This window comes from Mauremys reevesii, linkage group 10 (assembly GCF_016161935.1).
Source record: "Mauremys reevesii isolate NIE-2019 linkage group 10, ASM1616193v1, whole genome shotgun sequence".
NCBI classification, from domain to species: Eukaryota; Metazoa; Chordata; order Testudines; family Geoemydidae; genus Mauremys; species Mauremys reevesii.
This window is the reverse complement of record NC_052632.1, coordinates 51095021-51116149: the sequence shown is the minus strand read 5'-3', so window position 1 is coordinate 51116149 and position 21129 is coordinate 51095021. Positions and strand designations below refer to the sequence as shown.

At 41.1% G+C, this 21129-nt stretch overlaps 1 protein-coding gene across 3 annotated transcripts in view; it reads left to right on the top strand.

Annotated features, from left to right (window-relative positions):
- Nucleotides 1-21129, top strand: part of XPO6 (exportin 6) — a 113231-nt gene that overhangs the window by 47741 nt on the left and 44361 nt on the right. For 2 of the 3 annotated variants that reach the window (XM_039491377.1, XM_039491376.1), the window contains exons 5-9: nt 3325-3484; nt 4129-4206; nt 10896-11352; nt 15172-15298; nt 16208-16317. In XM_039491377.1, coding sequence (XP_039347311.1) covers nt 3325-3484; nt 4129-4206; nt 10896-11352; nt 15172-15298; nt 16208-16317 — 932 coding nt within the window. The remainder of the gene's footprint in view (nt 1-3324; nt 3485-4128; nt 4207-10895; nt 11353-15171; nt 15299-16207; nt 16318-21129) is intronic. The other variant, XM_039491378.1, reaches the window with a different exon arrangement.

Below are 21129 nucleotides of genomic sequence, written 5' to 3'. Positions count from 1 at the left end.
TTAAAATGCACTCTGAACAACTACTGGTTTTTGCAATATATTGTGGGATATCTAAGTGATAAGAGAGACCACTTTGAATATTTTATTTTGTTTCTCATGTATTCGCTTTTTCAGGAACATGGGGAGTGCTCCCCCATTCTCTAGTTTGTACTACAAATCCTTAAAAGAAATATTCAAAGAGAAGTGTAGGTGTTTAAAAAAAAAAAAAAAAAAGCAAAAGCTAGACTTCAAAGCACCCAAAAGTGATAAAGGCAAAAGGGGTTCTCATCACAATCGTGTTAGGCAACAGCTTTTAGTTGCTTTTTGAACTGCTGATAAATTGTTCTATCCACTGTTTCCTCATCTTTTGATATATTACTTGAGCCAATTTTATCTGCCCTTCAAGCCTTAAAATCGTATTTGGAATCTGCAGAAGTCTCTAACCTACTTCTTTTTCAGGGAATGTTTTTTTAAGTAGTGTAGAAAAGCAATACATTGTATTAAATGGTACTAAGACCCGTGCAGCTGATTTTGCTTAAGGATAGTACAGTTCTTCATAGAAAGCTTGATATATTTGTGGAAGTATTAATTCACGTAATGTTAGGATATTGGGGCTTAGCAGTTGCATGCCACTAGTTTTCAATAAACTTCACTGTAACATCTGAAACTATTCTGGGAAGAAATTATAAAACTATCTTTGAAGTTGACTAAAGCAATCCATGTCCCATTTAAATTTTCTCCTGTAGTTTCTGCTTCTCTGTGCCACACACTTGTTTCAGATAACTAATAATGTAAGATCATGTCTGAAGTATGGAGAAGTAGTATATCACTTACACAAAAATATTTTCTTCTCTATCGAACTACACAAATGCATAGAAGTTTTTGGTGCTTAAATTTGAATTCTTGTTTAATTGGTATAGCTTCATCAATAGAAGAAGCTTGTCACTTTTGATCTTTTCGTAGGTTATCCGAAGAGGGTCTATTCAGATTATACTAAGAACACATAACTGTGAAATAAGAATTGATACACAATAAGTTAACCTTTACATGAACTAATCATAAAAATGTAGGGCTGGAAGGGACCTTGAGAGGTCATCTAGTCCATTCTCCTGCACTGAGGGCAGGACCAAGTAACCTAGACCATCCCTGACCAGTGTTTTGTCTAATCTGTTGGTAAAAATCTCCAGGGGTGGGGATTTTGCAGCCTCCATTGGTGGCCTGTTCCAGAGCTTAACTACCTGTTCAGTTTATAAAGGTGGGTTTTTTTTCCCCTGATACCTAAGCAAAATCTCCCTTGCTGTAGATTGTCTGTTACTACTTGTTCTATCTTCAGTGGACATGGAGAACAATTGATCACAGTCCTCTTTATAACAGCCTGTAACATACTTGAAGACCATTATCAGGTCCCCCTTCAGTCATCTTGTCTCAATACTAAACATGCCTGTTTTTTTAACCTTTCTCATACGTCAGGTTTTCTAAACCTTCTATCATTTTTGTTGTTCTCTGGACTCTCTCCAGTTTGTCCATGTCTTTTAAAAAATGTGTTGTCCAGAACTGAGGGTTCACTAGCACTGAGTGTAGCAGGACAGCGATCTCACATGTCTTAAATATGACGCTCCTGTTAACACATCCTAGAATATTAGCCTTTTTTGCAATTGCATCACATTGTTGACTCATTCAATTTGGGATCCACTATAACTCTCAGATCCTTTTCAGCTTTACTATTACCTAGCCTGTTCCCCATTTTGTAGTTGTGCATTTTATTTTTCCTTCCTAAGTGCAGAGTACTGCACTTGTCTTTATTGAATTTCATCCTGTTCATTTCAGACCAATGCTCTAATTTGTCAAGGCTGTTTTGAATTGTAATCCTGCCCTCCAAAGTGCTTGCAACCCTTCCCAGCTTGATGTCATCTGTAAACTTTATAAGCATACTCTCCATTCCATTGTTGAAGTCATTAATGAAAATATTGATGATTACTGGACTGAGGGCAAACGCCTGTGGAGCCCCATTAGGTACGCCCTCCCAGTTTGACAGCGTTCCAGTTACTCTGAGTACAGTTTTTCAACCAGTGTGCATCCACAATATAGTAGTTTCGTCCAGTCAGTGATGTCGTGATACATGTGTATGAGATGTCAGTCTAACTCACATGAGTAAAATGGAGTTGCTGTGATATCTTGTGATGCATCATGAGCCACTTGGAAGTTGGCTGCCATTAATCTTTACCACCAGCACAAACTAGAACATGAAAAATGTGCCAGCCCGACTGTTGCCCAGTTAGAGAGGCCATAATCCTACCACGAGGGTGCTCAGAGTTTCCAAAAATCAAGTAGCCATTAGGTTCCATCTACGTTGGCTCTTTTTTACATGCTTAGTGTTAAATTGTTTTAATACATTTCAGGCTAAACTAGTTTATGATCAGGTCTGGCAAGTTAATATGAATGGGGCAAAAACTACATCAAGCAGATTGACTTGTGACTCCCACAGATTACCCTATTATTGTGCTTTTCTTTAGCTATACTTCGAGAGAGTAGTGAATATCTGGTATGTGATATTCTAGGCTAGAAGTAAAGGCTCCTTTAAGTTTTGAAAACAGGTTGAGGTTCAACACATTCCCCAGTCACTCACCACCTCAGTTCTTGAATTTATTTAAATTGAATATCTCGAGGTATCTAACCTAGGCTTTAGATACCTTGAAAACATGAAATGTACAGTAGTGTAATGTACTCTCTCTGGACCCACTTCGTTCTCTTCTGCACATGCTGGGGAAAGGAAACTTCCCACTTTAAAGTAAATGTGATTTACAATAGTATTGAAGTGACTATGCCAGGAGAGATTAGAAAATCCTTAATTACTGTTTGTTTTGATGTAATTTTGGCTGCAGTTACTTATGATCTAAATTTCCACTGATGTAGCTGCTTGACTGGTGGCATAAGTTCCTACCATGAGAGAACTACTTCAGGAGCAACCTGTCATTTAAAGTGGTCTGTGATGCAGTCCTAATGACTAGCAACCTCCACAAAGGGAGAAGGGAAAGACTCTGACTTGTAAAAATGTTGGAGCAGGGAACATGTGTGAGCATGAAAGCTCTATTGAAATCCCAAGGATTCCCATACTACTAGGATTGGTACATCAGGATGATGATCAACTGTTGCTTCAGAAAAACAAGAATCCATACTTATATTCCCCCGAAGTATACTGCAAAAAATGATTTAGTGATCCAGCATGGACCCAGACGCTTGGGAATGTCCATAAATTGTCAACATGAAGACTGATCTTGTGGGTTTCTGTAACACTTAAAGAACAAAATGCTAGTGACATTGTTCACATCTTGTTTGTTCTTCCAGTTGATTCAGTCCCCTGTGACCACTCCTCTTGGTCTGATCATGCTGAAGACTACATCGGAAGAGTTGGCATGCCCCAGGGAGGATCTTAGCGTGGCACGGAAAGAAGAGTTACGCAAACTGCTCCTGGATCAGGTACAAACGGTACTTGGGCTTCTCACAGGTAAGTATAATTGCACTTGTAGGGTTGGAACAAATATCTGTCCCCTGCCCCTTTCTGCAACAGTGTGTGAATTTGTAAAATGCTGGCAGACTTGCAGCTGTGAAGCTGATCATTCAGTGAAACAAGAACCCCACTAGTTATGTAGTGACTGCTTCCTGCTGGCTGAGCTCTTAACTCTGCTGTGTAAATAGCTTCTTGAATAGCTTATGATGAAATGTGATGACTAAAACTAAATTACACAGCACTGTAGCTGTAATAGCTGTGCTTGGTCATCTTTGTTTATAAAGATGGATTTGGACCAAGCAGATATGCTCGCATGCATGAGAACTTAATGTTGTCTTTAACTCTTTATAAATGAAGAGCACTACAAGCTTTATTATTAAGTGTTGTGTAAGTTCTAATGTCCACAACCACCTGTGACGATACTTTATTTCTTGTGCTGTCACTGCAGTAAAAAAGGAATAAAGATCTAACCTATACATCTGGAAGTGTCTAGCTCCGATGCACTTAGGTTTCTCTGGTTAATTGCATAAACCTTGAGGTGGCTATCCTAAATTAAGGAAGTTTGGGATACAGATAGTAGCCCTATATAAAGTGTCTATGAACCTAGCTGGGCTCACAGCACTCTTCCACTTTCTTGGCAGGTATTTTAGAGAGCATCTGGGACAAACATAGTGTTACTGCGGCCACTCCACCACCATCCCCATCTTCAGGAGAAAGTGGTATGGATTACTAAAATTTAATACTTAATTTTTATATATTGGACATAACTTTTGGTTGCCAACATAAACCAAAACCACTAAGGTACCCACAGTACATAGCGCAGATCCATCCCTGTCATAACATTTCCTTCCTGAATAGTGATCCATAGTCAGACAAATGTTTTGCTCGAAAGATATGCCTTGTGCTGTGCTCTGAAAGATACGTCTGTGCTGGCCACCAGATTTAGGTGAACAAGGAAGCCTGCAAAAATGGGGGGGGCCAACCAACCACAACGGGCCAAATTTGATTGGTGTTGCAAGCCTGTGTGCTAGGTAGGAATGCCACTCACTCAAATTTGGCCAAGCCGCCCCTTTGTCATACCAATAGGGATGGGGCTCTACCGTTATGCCACCCAGTCAGCGCTGCTCCTACCTGTTGCGTCCTTGCCACATTCAGATTCTCAAAAGGTGCGGGCATGGTGCTGTCTTAAAAAGTATGGAGGCTTGGGGGCAAGGCCCTTTTGTGCCTTCCCCTGAATCCAGCACATATGGGACCAGCAGAGGAAGCAATCTCCGGGGCTGGGGCCTCTTCACTGAAAATGTGCTACTTCCATTCAAGACTGCATATGTGGCATCTAAGCTGTCAGCGCCTTTCCTGTTGTGGAGGTGCTGGGGAGGAAAGGCTGTTGAAAAATAGCTAGTTCCTAAACTGTCTGGCATCAGTGTTGGCTTTCATCTATGAATTGCAGCTGTAAGTGCATGGAAAGCCAGGAAAGATGGCAGTCTTAGCTGATTCATAGATTCCAAGGCCAGAAGGGACCACTGTGATCCAGTCTGGCCTTTAACTTCTAATACAATATAGATGTGGCTTTCAGCTCCATATCAGTAACCTATCCAAAAGATAAATGTATACTCTCTACCCACTTCCCCCTCTGACTACAGACATAGCAGCTTGCACAGCACTGTTAGGACAAGTAGCTGCCTTTAGAGCTTGGCTATGCATCTGCTTTACAACTGATTCATATACTTGTCTCCCTTAACTAGCTTTGAAAATGGAGCATGCACATTGCTTAAATTACTAAGATGATGTGCATATTATAGATAGTTAATGCTTTTGCAATTTGGACGAAAAGGAGCTTGTAGATCCAGGAGATTGAACAGGAGCAAATCCCACCCCATTGTTCTGAGGACCAACAGTTTCCTTGCTGTCTCATGTATCAAATGGTCCGAGTTCAACTTGGCTTCTTTCTGCAGCAACTAAAGATGTCGTAGCCTTTTCTTCCTCCCATGTTCTGAGAAACAAGAACAAATATTGTGATGCAATTTCACATCTAGTTGTATATAGTAGAGCTTCACTGAAACAGCTTTTAAATTAAAAACCTCTCCGAAGTTGGCGCTACCCTCCACAGAAAAATTTCACAAACTTGTGCTAGTTAAGGATGTCTAAATGACAAGTCTTGTAGAGAAATCTAAATCTAAAATGTCAAGTCTTGTAGAGAAAAGAGGAAATTCCTCTACGTAAACAATGACTTATTTCTTCACACTAGTGTTGACACGCAGTTACAATAAAAGCTTCTAGATCACATAGTGCATCCTGTGAATTAATACAGTTCTTCCGCTGTAGTAAAACTAAAAATGTGTGTTGGAACAGATTCCACTTTTCTTCTCATTTACCATTAAGAACAATTACCCTGATGAACTGGTACAGATCACTTCACTGTGCTCAAACTACTCTAGTAAGTTTACTTAGGCTGAGTAACTGCAAAGGTTATCAAACCAACTGAAGGAACTAAAACTTAAAGTGCAGCAGCCTTGGGGACTGTACATGTTAGGATATTAGTGTATGTATCTGAAACTCCTCTAGAAGAACAGTGGTACCTAGTTGTCAAGGGAAAAATTATTTAACCCTGTTGCAGGCGAAGTATTTGAAGAATCTGAGTATTAACAAAATAAGAGTACAAAATAGCATATTGCAAGAGTGAACTGCATTGTTTGGTCTAGATTGGTTCCCTGTATGTAAGCTTGGCACTGATCTGGGCATGCCTTCCTTACACTGATGTTCAACTAGTATATTTTTGTAGTGCATTGTTGATTCACCAAGATTATTGTCTTTGGAAAAACACTTGAGTAATGCTAGTTTGACTTTGCTAGTAGCAAATGACTCAAAAGATTGGAGTGATAAATAACGTGGATAGGACATTCATACAGAGCAGCATGTATTGCTTGGTAAATCAAGCCCATTCAAACAGTGTTTTTGTTCAGCCAAAGCAAGGCCATGCATATAAGAATAAAGAAGGCAGACCATGCTTATAGAATGAGGGACTGTATCCTGGATAGCAGTGATTATGAAAAGACCTCCATAGGAGTCGTAGGAATAAGCAATTCACCATGAGCTCCTGTTCAGTGCTGTGGCAAGAAAGGGCTAAGGTGATCCTTGGATGTATAAACAGGGGAGTAGAAAGGTGTCTTGACCTGTGTGTATGATGTTGGTGAGACTGATACTGGAATAGTGTGTGCAGTTCTGGTGTCCATATTTTATAAAGAAGGTTGAAAATTAGGTTGCAGAAAAGAACCAGAAAAATGATTTGGGGGCTGGAGAAAATGCCTCAGTGAGAGACCGAAGGAGCTCAATGTTTAGCTTATCATAAAGAAGGTTGAGAAGTGATGTGATTAGTTTACAAGTACCTTTATTGGGAGAAAATACAAGGTACTAAAGGGCTAGCGCAAAAAGGTGTAACCAGAACCAGTGGCTGGAAGTTAAAGCCAGATAAATTCAGATTCCCAGGCCAGAAGGGACCATTGTCATGATCTAGTCTGACCTCCTGTATAACGCAGGCCGGAGAAATTCCCAGAATAATTCCTGCAGCAGATCTTTTAGAAAAACATCCAATTTTGAATTAGAAATAAAGCACAAGTTTTAACACTACAGGGTATTAACCATTGGAACAAACTACCAAGGGGGAGTGGTGGATTCTGTGTCTCTTGTCTACAAATAAGGCTGGATGTCTTTCTGGAAGATGTGCTTTAGTCAGATGCAAGTTATTGGGCTCAGTACAGGGACAACTGAGTGAAGTTCTATGGCTCCGTGCTTCATAGGAAGTCAAGACTGGATGATTTACTGGTCCCTTTAAGCCTAAATCTTTGAATCTCTAAAACTACTTGAGATCAAGTATTTAAGCTTGTCAGATCACATGTGATTGCAGTTCATAAATAAAGCATTTGTGTTTTACTAATGAGACATACAAAGCCTTTAACTTTGATTTTCTATTAGCATAGATGGCCCTTGGCACTTTCCGCTTTTTTTATGTTTGAATGTAATTAACTATGTACTTAGGTATGAAACTTTCAAACAGCCATGATAAGGGCTGGGATCCTGAAGCTAAGCTCTGTAAATACGTAACGGCTGTATTTACAACCAGAACTCTTTTAGAACTTAGTAAGTTTGCAGTGTTTGCTTTTCCTAGAAAACATGGAAAGAGAAATCATTAAAAGAACCCTTAAATCTGTTTAAGTGGCATTTATGCACTGTAGTAGCGTCACATTTTCCATATTTGAGATATGTCTACATAGCCTACATTAAAGCGCTGCCTGTTAATGTGCTTTAACAGGGCTGTGTAGTCGTGGCTTCGGTGCTGGGGGAGAGCTCTCCCATCTCCGTAATAAAACCACCTCTGCGAGGGGAATAGCTCCCAGTACTAGGAGTGCAGCTCCCAGTTCTGTAGCACTATCTACACTGCCACTTTACAGCTCTGAAATTTGCATTGCTGCGGGGAGAGGTTTCATCCCCCAAATGAAGAAGGCTTCAGCGCTGTAAGTGGCAGTGTGGACAAGGCCTAACACTCAAGCCTAGAAACTTCTTCAACCTTAGGTCCTCTGGTGGGAAATACTGGGGTCTTTGAATCAGCAGCATGTTGCTGAATGGTTTACGTTCTCATCTGGCCTCTCTTAATGTGTTGCTTTACTTGAAAGCGACTAAGTGAAAATGGTACGACTATAGTCAAATCTGTTTCTTGGGTATATTCAGCCATATGTAATGAACAAAGTGAATAAAAAACAATTAAAATGGACTGCCTCAGTTCTACTAACCATGCAGAATTTAACATAGCTAGAGATATCCTACAGGAAGATCTGGATGACCTTGTAAACTGGAGTAATAGTAATAGGATGAAATTTAATAGTGAAAAGTGCAAGGTCATGCATTTAGGGAGTAATAACAAGAATTTTAGTTATAAATTGGGGACACATCAGTTGGAAGTAACAGAGGAGGAGAAGGACCTCGGAGTATTGGTTGATCACAGGATGACTATGAGCCGTCAATGTGATATAGCCGTTAAAAAAGCTAATGCGGTCTTGGGATGCATCAGGCGAGGTATTTCCAGTAGCGATAAGGAGGTGTTAATACCGTTATACAAGGCACTGGTGAGACCTCATCTGGAATACTGTGTGCAGTTCTGGTCTCCCATGTTTAAGAAGGATGAATTCAAACTGGAACAGGTTCAGAGAAGGGCTACTAGGTGATCCGAGAAATGGAAAACCTGTCTTATGAAAGGAGATTGAAAGAGCTTGACTTGTTTAGCCTAACCAAAAGAAGGTTGAGGGGGGATATGATTGCTCTTTATAAATATATCAGAGGGATAAATATTAGGGAGGGAGAGGAATTATTTAAGCTTAGTACCAATGTGGACGCAAGAACAAATGGATATAAACTGGACACTAGGAAGTTTAGACTTGAAATTAGATGAAGGTTTTTAACCATTAGAGGAGTGAAATTCTGGAACAGCCTTCCAAGGGGAGTAGTGGGGGCAAAAGACATATCTGGCTTTAAGACTAAGCTTGATAAGTTTATGGAGGGGATGGTATGATGGGATAGCCTAATTTTGGCAATTAATTTGGCAATTGACCTTTGATTATCAGCAGGTAAGTATGCCCAGTGGTCCGTGATGGGATGTTAGATGGGGTAGGATCTGAGTTACTACAGATAATTCTTTCCTGGGTGCTGGATGGTGAGTCCTGCCCACATGCTCAGGGTTTAACTGGTCACCATATTTGGGGTCGGGAAGGACTTTTCCTCCAGGGCAGATTGGCAGAGGCCCTGGAGGTTTTTCGCCTTCCTCTGCAGCATGGGGCATGGGTCACTTGCTGGAGGATTCTCTACAGCTTGAGGTCTTCAAACCACAATGTGAGGACTTCAATAACTCAGACATAGGTTAGGGGTTTGTTACAGGAGTGGATGGGTGACATTCTGTGGCCTGCATTGTGCAGGAGGTCAGACTAGATGATCATAATGGTCCCTTCTGACCTTAAAGACTACGAGGGGAGAGGGACTTGGAACCTCTTTCTCCTTGTCATCAACATAATTATTCCATAGATTCATAACTTGTTTAGTAGTTCTCAGTTGTAGCCGACAGACTCCCTTAAAAGCTATGAGGTTGCATAGTTGCAACTGTGAGAGCATAATTTCATGACAGTGGGTCTGTATATGTCACAGAGGACCTAATCTAATTTGCACAGTGCTTTGCTGGTGGTGATGCACAAGAAGGTAAAACCCTTGTTTCATTTAGATTCTTTGGTGTATTTGCGGGAGGGGAGAAGGAGGCAGGAGAGCCGAACCAGTTCACACTTCATTTGCAGTGTTAACATAGATATAAATGGTGTGAGGCTGTGGCAATCTGGAAGTTAAGATCTAAAGGACAGAAGCATCCAGTTACTCAGCCCAACAGCATGCGTCATTCACAGTGCTGAGAAGCACTTGTCAGAATAAACTAGAAAATGTGGGTAAGCAAGTGTAAAGGGCCGTTCTGAAGCTAGAGGTGACACAGCCACCTTGCTAAAAATGGTGTCACTTGTGATAGGGTAGAAGACCAATAACAGGTTGTAAATCCCATAAAAACTTCCTTAAGCACTTTAAAAGTAATCTACTGAGGCAAGATGGAAACTGGTATAGTCTCTCATGCTACCAATGTCTCAGATTACCTCATTTTGAATAAGATGCTAAAAAAGGCAATTGAACTGTAATAGGTCAATTGCTTATGAAGTGCTACATATTGCTGTGTGATCTGCATACTTTGGAGACACTTGTTAAATATGATCTAGTCCACATTAGAAACAAATACCTTATAAATATTATTTTTTGTAAGTAAGCATTGTATTACAGACAGAATCCACAAACTTTATTTTATATGCATGGAAAACATAACTTTGCCAATGATTTAATTATGCAAGTAAATTTTATAGCAAGCTCCTAAACCCTAAAATAGGTTTATAATGAAAATGCCACCAGAGCCTTAATTAAAGCAGTGCTTGTGTGTGCCATACCAGTAAAGCTGGAAATGTAACATGCTGCAGTACAGAGCTGAATTCTAGCTTTCATTCAATTGTTTTATATACCTCCTCTCAACTGCAGTGCCGCCTGCTGCGGAGTGTCTTAGCCAGACCGAAAGGTTTGGTCAGTCTGAAACTTTAGAACACAAAGAAGGTAGCTGAGGTGAGACAGGGTTGCCTGGTATGCTTTGTAGAATCATATAGCTATTAATGGCGTGTTGCATTGAATGCTTGTCTTTAGACATTTAACTTGTTAGATGCATAAAGAGCAGCAGTTAAACGCAAAAAATTGCTTTTGATTTATGGTCAAGATTTAACTCTACACATCCAGTTCCCCTCTGTTTGGTATGTATACTGTGATTTAAGAGTGCATATGCTTTATATCCTAGGTGGTGACCTGTTAAGTAGCCTGTTGCAGAGTCCCAGTGCAGCCAAATTATTGAATCAACCGATCCCTATCCTTGATTCAGAGAGTGAATATATTTGTTCCCTGGCATTGGAGTGCCTGGCCCACCTCTTCAGCTGGATCCCTCTGTCTACCAGCATCACTCCTTCACTCCTCACCACCATATTCCACTTTGCCCGCTTTGGCTGCGACACCCGAGCCAGGAAGATGTCCTCTGTCAATGGCAGCAGCCAGAATTCTGTCTTGAGTCAAGAGCGTGGTAGGCTTGGGATCCTGGCTATGTCTTGCATAAATGAACTTATGTCAAAGAACTGCGTGCCTATGGAGTTTGAGGAGTATTTGCTGCGGATGTTCCAGCAGACATTCTATCTCCTGCAGAAGATTACCAAGGAGAACAATGCCCACACGGTGAAGAGCCGGCTGGAGGAACTAGATGAAAGGTAAAACAAATCAACCAGCTAAGTAACTGTGGTAGGATCTTTTGCTTACTAAAAGACTGTCTATACTGACTTGCTGTCATGCATGGTGTGTTTAATCACCTTTTTTTACAGAGCTCTGTGCTGCTGAAGGAGAGCAGGAAGGTAGGTGTGTTCAGGTAAGTTGGTGGCAGGGGGGTTGACTTTGCAAAGTGACTGGTAGTGTAGGTTTGTATTCTTTCCTATCCTCTTCCTCCCCACTCCCCCATTCGTTACTGTTTGACTGCAGGTGTGAGGTGTCACGAGAGCTGAACCTGCCCTTCATTCAGTTGCAGCAGAGCAACAGAAGAGGCACAGTGAGGTAAAGGAATTGCAGTATTCCCTTTCCGGTTCATATCTGCCATCTGTGTGTTTTAAAGTCATGTTTTAAAGGAGTGGGCAGCATGCTCCAGGTCACTCCATGACTTTGAAGGGAATGAAAACTGGTCAGTTTCATACCTTTATATTGGGACTTGAGAAGCTCTCTGTTTTGTTTTGTTTTTTTAAATCAGCATTACAGGATTTTGGAAACTTGAGGTTCCTTGGGGTGTTAATACGCTAATTAACCAGCCTTATGAATGGAGCCCCAAAATTGAAGGCTCCTTCAGGCATTTGTTAATTATAACTTCTGTCCGTGTAAAGGCAGGATAAGTGGAAGCATCTGGGAGGCTTCTAATTCCTTTTTCACTTCCAGAGGGATACGAAGAAACTTATTGCCTAATTCAATTACGAATCTTTGACATCTTTCATAAAGATTCTTCTACTTGTTTTGACAGGAGGGAAAGTCATGTTGCATGGTTGAACTTTCCATGTGTTGAAATAGTCATTAGTGTGGCATAGCAGACAACTACTGATGTTAGCTTCTGTTACAGCACTGCTGTAGGTTTTAGCTTTGGGAGCTCTCTCCTGATGCTAATGTTGGCAGGATATATTTTCTGATATTGTAATTATGTGACTGTACCCAGATTCACAATTGTAGCCCGTTGCTGTGGATGCATGGTGATAGAAGTAGATAAGCACGGCACTGCACTACCAAACTTCTACTGAACCATTGATCATCGTCCCAGACATGACACCCAAGTTTCAATCAAAAGGTTAATGGGTTTGCGCAACAGAGGCACTTTGTAACTTCAACTCAGGTGGAAGTCTTGGTTTAGCAAAAACGGGTCAATGTATAATACAGATGCAGTGCATCTCTTTCTCTCAAATTGCCTTCAATCTTTTTCAGCTGGCTTCTTTAGATATATTTTTAACTCTTTTGGAATTTAAATCTAGATAAATAGTGAATTCTGATTATCCATTTTCTTGACTATCCCATTAGCTTCGACATTACCTAGCTTCCTAACATCAGGTGTGCAGTAGCAAAATTGAAATCTCTTGTACATTTGGGCATGTACATTTGGGCATATGGATAGAGAACAGATGATTCCAGGAAAGTGAAGCCAAGTTAGTAATAATGCAGTGGGAAAGAGTTCTTTCCCTACCCCCCCCCCCCCCACCCCCCTGCAGTGTAACAGACTTCAGAGCACAGGGATTTTTCTCCACAGGCTGTGGAAGCTCTGCTAGAGCCCAGTTTGATTTTTACATGTTGCACTCATTTGGTATTCTTTTGCTATAGCTCATGTTCAGAGATCTTGAGGTCCATAAATGAATCTCCCTTTTTGTTAATGCTTAATATGATTTGAATCAGGGATGTAACCTAGATATTTTGACTTAACTTTATAGACTTCTCTAGCTTTTTCATGAGTAAAACATTCTCTGGACTGGTTGTTCTACAATCTTTCCCTCCTGTGGAGTAAAGAGTCTGCAGTCTGTCAAACAGTTTTTTTCTTTGTTTTAAGGTTAGCTACACTTTGATTTCCAAGACTTGAGTCAATTCCAAGTTTTCAAGTCAAGCTGTCTTCTCACTTGCCATTTTTAACTTGGCATGCTGCTGAACAAAGCTGACATTGTTGCAAAATAGTGTAAAATGACATAGCAATACCTTATCTTCTACCTTTAAAATCCTGATTGCCTTAAAAGATCACTCTTATCTAGGACAGGAGTGACATGGGGTCATGGTTGGTTATCAGTTACTTTATTTACCATGGAATTAGTGCAGTTTTGAGCCTTCTTGATCTTGAACTTGTAAACAAGTACAGAAAATGTTAACTTTAACCATATTTTGCAATTTCCCATTTGTGTGGCATTTAATTTCAAGTTTCCGGTATCTTTAATGAAATCCGAATTGTAGTAACAAAGTATAAATGGTAATTCCAAAGCTAACGACTGGCTTAGTGGCTTCTAGAGGCCTACATCCATATAAAACTTTCAGCAGATCTTGGATTAGATCTTGGTTTAAAGAAAGCACTGAGCTCAGGATAACTGTTTCCCACTAGGTCACTTTAGTTTTGAAGTATTTGGCCAATGACCAGTATATACTTAGTGGGAGTTCCTCTTGCCAAGAGGACTGGTGCCAAATGAACTATAAATATAATCTTACTACCTCATGCGTTCCAGCAATTGTGTGGGTCCACAGTTTCATAGTGACCAGTCTGGGAATGATGCAACTTGCTGTTCCTGTTCAGTAGTGACTCTAGTTTGGAGCTAGCTTTGTTCAACTAAAAGGAAAATTTTTTCTCACAGTGAGGTGTGTCGGACAAATAGAGTTTCCCATCAGTGCAGATGTAATAAGGGGCTGTCGTTCCTGAGTGTCTTAGAATTTTGCCACTACAATTATTTTGGTGTCTTCAGCTGTGTGATGTTTCTTTTTTAAAAAAAATTCTTGAAATACTTCTTGATATTTAAGAACTCTAAACCGTCACATTGGTGGGAGATATCGGCTTTTCAGCCGTGCAGTTATGTAACTACATCAATGGGGTTCTTGGTATTAGAATGTTCACAAAGCATCCTGTGCAGTGATGGCATACAGGTCATTGTTCTTTTGCAGTCAATACGTAATTAAAATCATATCCTAAACTCTGGTAAAGCTCCATATTGCATAGTGGATGTTCACTCCACATTAACAGCCTACACTGCAGTGGCCTTTATCATTTGTTTTAGCAATACTTTCTTGAAGATTTAACTACTTACTCTGCCATGAAAGTGTGTCTAAATTTTGGTGGTAGTTTCCTTTTTGGGCCCTTCACTTCATATACTGTAGCATCAGAAAGACACAGTCTTAATCATGGAACTGACTAATCCTAGATGTGGGGGGAAAACTGACAAGGAGTGTTTAAATCAAGACTGCCTCTCTTTATAAAAGAGATGGTCTAGTTCAATCACAAGCTCTTGGACTTGATGCAGGAATTACTGGGTTATATTTCCCCAGTCCCCGGAGTACTTCCTATTTATCTCCGTGACATGGGTGTGGCCGTTGGTGTGTTTTTAATACCAGAAAATCAATTCCCTATATCTGTGTTTATCTCATTCAACAGTATCTCCCCAAGTGCTACATTCTGTTGACTAACCCCATCCGTATCCATTCAGCTATGATGGGTCTTGCTGCTAAATATTTGTAGCACTAAGGGGGTTGCTTATCTCAAGGCCTTATTTAATTCATATTGTTTTATCTGAACACTAAAGTTGCTTTTGACTAGACTGTCTTTTCTGCTGTGTTTCAGGTGTTAATGGAATGAAGGGTTGCCCGTCCTGTAGGTAATTGTTGCAGGGCTTTATATTTTAATTGTACTACCGGCTATTAAATGTAGTTTTTATTTAATGGAACGGTTTTGAGTGACTTTTTTACTATTTCAATTAAATTGTTTTTCCCCCATGGCTTCCTTCATGTTTTATCAGGTGTTTTCTCTCTTTTTTTTCCTCTAGCTACATTGAGAAGTTTACAGATTTTCTGCGTCTCTTTGTGAGCGTCCACCTAAGGAGGATTGAATCATACTCTCAGTTCCCAGTGGTTGAATTTTTGGCTCTCTTGTTCAAATACACCTTTCATCAGGTACAGCACTTACACGGCTTTTATCGTATTCCATCCTTCTTTGTATGTCCTAGCCATGTATGAGATGAGTAAAGGATAGCTTATTTCCCAATAGGTCTGATGGCTCGAAGGCAGCCCTCTAAAACTTCAGTTTCATGCCTTTTTAGCAACTGAACATGTTATCATACAGATTTCTACTGGCTTAACACCTTGGGACTTCTTGGAAGCCTTCATGCACTTTCTAATAGCATAACATGCAGGAAATCTTGCTCCTGGCCCCAAATAGTTGAAAAATGATCAGATCTAGTTATCTTGCATGAATGACTTGGCTGGCTTTTGTCTTTGTTGCTGTTTTAATTGGGTTTGGAGAAACTTTTTTGAAAAGTCTCTGTATAACCCCATACATCTATGCTGGGGGATGACTTTTTTGTCACTTCTGAAACTGTTGCTTTTACAGCTTCTCTCAGGCTTGGTGGGGGATGATTTTTATCTTTTTTTTCCCTCACATACCATGACCTGGAGTGTCACCTTAAACCTGCTACAAGATTAATTGCTTTCACACCATTCAATTAAACTTGCAACCTTATTTGCACATGTAATTATTCATATGTTGTGACAGGGGAGGGAACTGTTAAAGGAAAGATACTTGCCTAGTTCAAGGTCACAGGAAGAGTCAGTCAGAAGCAGGACTAGAGCCTGGGAGGTCTTGGCTCCCAGTCCTAAACTCAGACCTCACTCCTCTTTTGACAGTTCAGGCAAGTAGGATTTTTCCAAGTGACACGGAAAATTCCTCACTAAAGCAAATCTGCATCACTTAATGGAAGTGTCCTCCCATTCTTGAAAGTTACACACTAACTCAAATTCTGGCTGCACATAACCTATATTTTATTGCAGTTCATGATGTTTAACATGGGGTTTTGTGTTTTTCAGCCTACCCATGAAGGTTACTTTTCTTGCTTAGACATTTGGACACTCTTCTTGGACTATCTTACTAGTAAAATTAAAAGTCGTCTAGCAGACAAAGAAGCAGTACTCAACAGGTAAGCAATGCCAGCAACTCTTAACAAAAAAAAGCTTGAGATACTGCATAAAAATAGCTTTGTCTGCGTGGAGCTCACGCTTGCCTGCTGGTTATGCCTGAGTCATCACACTAAGAGTGAGTCTGTCTTGCATTTCCTAATTATTTTACCTGCAGAGGCTATTGTAACAAAATGTAGTTTGGGGGTGATAAGTTCTACATGCTTGTGCAGTTCAAGATTGACACTAAAGCAGGGGCGGGCAAACTTTTTGGCCTGAGGGCCGCATTGGGTTTTGTAAATTGTATGGCGGGCTGGTTAGGGGAGGGGGTTGTGGCCCGGCCCCCACCTCTTATCTGCCTCCTGCCCCATCCAACCCCCTCTCTTCCCTGATGGCCCCCCCTGGGACTCTTGCTCTATCCACACACCCCCACTCCCTGTCCCCTGACTGCCCCCAGACCTCCACCATCCCATCCAACCCCTCCTCTCATTCCTGACGTGTCTCCCCTCCAACTCCTGTTCCATCCAACCACCCCTTCTCCCTGTACCCCGACTGCCGCTTGCCGCCCCCGGAACCCCTACCCCCATTCAACCCCCTGCTCCCCCCCCGACCACCCTGACCCCTATCCACACCCCTGCCCACCACCCTGAATTCCCCTGCCCTCTATCCAGCCCTCCCTGCCCCCTTACCGCGCTGCCTGGCGCACCGGTGACTGGCGGCGCTACAGCCGCACCGCCTGGCTGGAGCCGGGCCACACCGCCACCGCACAGCACAGAGACCGGGTCAGGCCTGGCTCCGCAGCTGCGCTGCCCCAGGAGCTCACAGCTCCGCCACCCAGAGCATTGCGCCAGCTGCAGGGGAGGAGGAACAGCAGGGGAGGGGCAGGGGCTAGCCAGGAGCTCAGGGCCTGGGCAGGACGGTCCCGCGGGCCGGATGTAGCCCGTGGGCTGTAATTTGCTTAGCTCTACCCTACAGTAAAGAGGCAAGAACTGATACTTTGGAGAATAAAACCGTACCTTAGCCTGGCAACCTTGATTATAGAATACTGGGTTGTCTGAATTGTATTTGTTGATACGTGGATGACATCTTGCTGTGTTGGTTAGATACCTAACCATAGCATGTTAGACATCATTCCTGGCTTTTGTTGGGACTTTAATATTCACCAGTTTGACTGCTAAGAATGCAGTATGAATTCTGAAGCTTCGAAATATTGCACTCCGATGTCTTTATGCAATGTCGCACTTTAGGAAAAACATTAATTTGTGCACAAAAATAATAAAGTTGTTTAATCAAGCTGCATTTTGTGTATAAACTGTATTTTTGCTTTATGTAATTTGACTATAGGGAAGAAAGATGGTCCACTGGTTAGGTACTGACTAGGACTTGAGAGCTTTGGGGCCAAGTCCCTGATGTACCACAGACTCCCTATGTGACCCTGGGCAAGTCACTTTGTCCCTCCATGCCTTAGTTTCCCCAACAGTAAAATGAGGATAATAGTACTTCCTGCCTCATGGGGTGTTGAGGGTAAATATTCTAAAGATTGGGGTGCTTGGATATTACAGCAATGGGGACCATTAAAAGATAGATTAAAAACAGCTCACGCTTGATGCAGCATATGACTGAACATAAGAACGGCCATACTGGGTCAGACCAATGGTCCATCTAGCCCAGTATTCTGTTTTCTGATAGTGGCCAATGCCAGGTGCTTTGGAGGGAAGGAACAGAACAGGTGATCGTCAAGTGATCTGTCCTTTGTCGCCCATTCCCAGCTTCTAGCAAACAAAGGCTTCAGAGCATGGTTTTGCATCCCTGCCCGTCCTGGATAATAGCAATTGATGAACCTATCCTCCGTGAACTTATCTAGTTCTTTTTTGAACCCTGTTATAGTCTTCGCCTTCACAACGTCCTCTGGCAAAGAGTTCCATGGGTTGACAGTGCACTGGGTGAAGAAATATTTCCTTTTGTTTTATACCTGCTGCCTGTTAATTTCATTTGGTGACCCCTGGTTCTTGTGTTATGAGGAGTAAATAACACTTCCTTATTTACTTTATCCCCACTAGTCATGCTTTTATAGACCTCTATCATATCCCCTCTCATTCGTCTTTTTTTCCAAGACGAAAAGTCCCAGTTTTATTAATCTCTCCTCATATGGCAGCTGTTCCATACCCTTAATAATTTTTGTTGCCCTTTTCTGTACCTTTTCCAACTCCAACATATATTTTTTGAGATGGGGTGACCAGATCTTCACACAATATTCAAGATGTGTGCGTACCATGGATTTATATAGAGGCAATGTGATATTTTCTGTCTTATTATCTATCCCTTTCCTAATGCTTCCCAACATTCTGTTCACTTTTTTGACTGTTGCTGCACATTGAGTGGATGTTTTCAGAGAATTATCCACAATGACTCCAAGATCTGTTTCATGGGTGGCTAATTTAGACCCCATCATTTTATACGTATAGTTGGGATTATGTTTTCCAATGTGCATTACTTTGCATTTATCAACATTGAATTTCATCTGCCATTTTGTTGCCCAGTCACTTACAGCTTTAAGTGCTCTTCAAAAGTGATCCTGACTCAATGCCTTTATATGGTCAGACTATTCAGGCAATGGGACTCTGAACATCTGACCCTGAGGAGCACTGTTCCTCAGTTGTATTTCATTCAAGCGAAAGTTGGGTGGAAGTACAGAAAACACTGAACTTCCATTGTCTAAAATGCTTCATGGTGAGAATGTTACCACCACTGTCTTGTGCTGCTGTTGATGTATGAGGGAGTGAACATCATTCACTATCAAACAGTTGACAGATGTTTGGTGTCTAGATGATTTCTTTTAGTGGGATCCTTGACTTAATATATTTAAGATTTTGAAGACTGTGTTTTCAGATCAGGTTAAAATAAGGTTAAAAACACATGGTCTGTTTGTTGAATGACTTAATATACATATGCATGACCATAGAAACCAGAAAAAAACAAAAATTTGTTGATTACAATCTGTGATTATAACATTTTCTAACAAAAAGTCAAAAAGGAGCTCAGTCATATGCCTAGCTTTAAGACACATAGTAGACCAAGAATATAGCTAGTGAATGATAATTACCATTAATGAATCAGCAAGTTTTATGGTTTATGGATTTTAAAAACAAAGTTACCTGGTGAATGTTTCTCTATTAAGAGAAATGCCTTAATAGCACCATCGGTGTAAGGGAATTGAACCTATAACACAATGCATCAGGTAATCTAAAGTTAGCAGTTTCTCCTCTTTGGCTGCTTGTCTGCTTATGTTTAAAGCAGACGGTTCAGCCCCTGTTCCATAGATCCCTTTCTTGCCACCATCTTGGCAGCTCTGAGCAAGAATCTCCACTAGTGTCTTAAAACTACTTAGCATGGGGACAAGGGAGACCTGTATTCAAAGTAGGCAGATTTAAAACTCTCCATTACATGTCATGGTTTGTGCTAACTACAAGAAGACGCTTCCTCTCCCAGTGAACATGCTAAATATAAATAACTGATGTGTTGCCAAAAAAGACATTCTGACTGGAACAAGTGCAAAACTAGCTAACCCAGCCAGCCCTTGTCTGTTCAGTGCTGGGAGTTGCTTTATTGGATTTTTCAGATGAGTTCAGATGTGAGAACTTGCCAGTCTCAATAAACTGTTCACCAAGCTGCACACAATTATGCCAAATTCTCACTGGTCACTCCTCTTCTCCCTCTTTTCCCACAGTGATTGTGGGCACATGCCTTGCCTAGTTATATATATTCATTTTTTGTGATATAGGAAAAAATCAGAGTAATATTAGCTGCTGTTGTTGGAGGTAGCATTTCTAATTTTCAAAGAAAGATATTCTATGAGCTGCCTAAACTTGTATTGCTCTTTCTGCAAAGGTGCCTGTTTTTAGCTAAAGTTTCTATGGCTCTATCAAACATGCAGACTGTTGAAGCGTTTATATGTCTTAATTTGATGATGTAGGTGTGGTTACACCACAGGAACAGCGTGTGAAACTTCCTGTTCCCTGTGGTTTATGAATTTTACATTTAATCCAGGAGCGTAACATACAAATTACCAAATCCAAATTTACATCATCTTTTCAGTAACATGCCGATAGTATAGCAGCCCTTCATTGAAAGCATCTGGCTGCTCAGTTATGGGCACAGCTGATTGGACTATCCCTTACATTGCACCATGCTCTGATTCTTCTTGTTACTAGTATAGAGAAATTCTTAGCTTTCCAACCTGCTCTTTCCTGGAGAAAGGCATGACCTGGGACATTCTTCAGAGCAGTTGTTTTCTAAAAGGATGGTAGGAAACATTGGGTCTCCAGAGCAACTTGACAGTCCTGTGTCACCACTGGTGGCTGCTGGCTGTGTTCCAGCCCAGGGCTGTTCTGTGTTGATTTTGCAATTTGGCATTACTCATGGTTGATTGTGGGGGGGAGAAACATTTTTGACTTTTGTATGCTACATTTCTGATATCTTGAGAGTAAATAATCTGTTGCTGGCTGTAGTGCTGTAGTAGGGGTGAAAGAATTATCATGACTTTCTTGCACAATAACGGGTCAACTTCAAAACAGCAAAAAAATTATGACATCAGTGGGAGCTACAAGGCACTAAGCACTTAACAACATTATGCCACTTATTTAGCTGCCAAAAAATAGGCACTTACGTTTTTTAAAATCTTAGCCTAAACCACATGAAGGCACTGGAAGATATAAGTACTCTGGGGATGATCTTCTAGTTTAAACCATTACTACCTGGCCCAGAATCTTGCTAAGACTTGAGAATTGGTTTTCTCGCCCCGCCCATTTACCAGTTGGTCTCTCCCTTGGACAAAG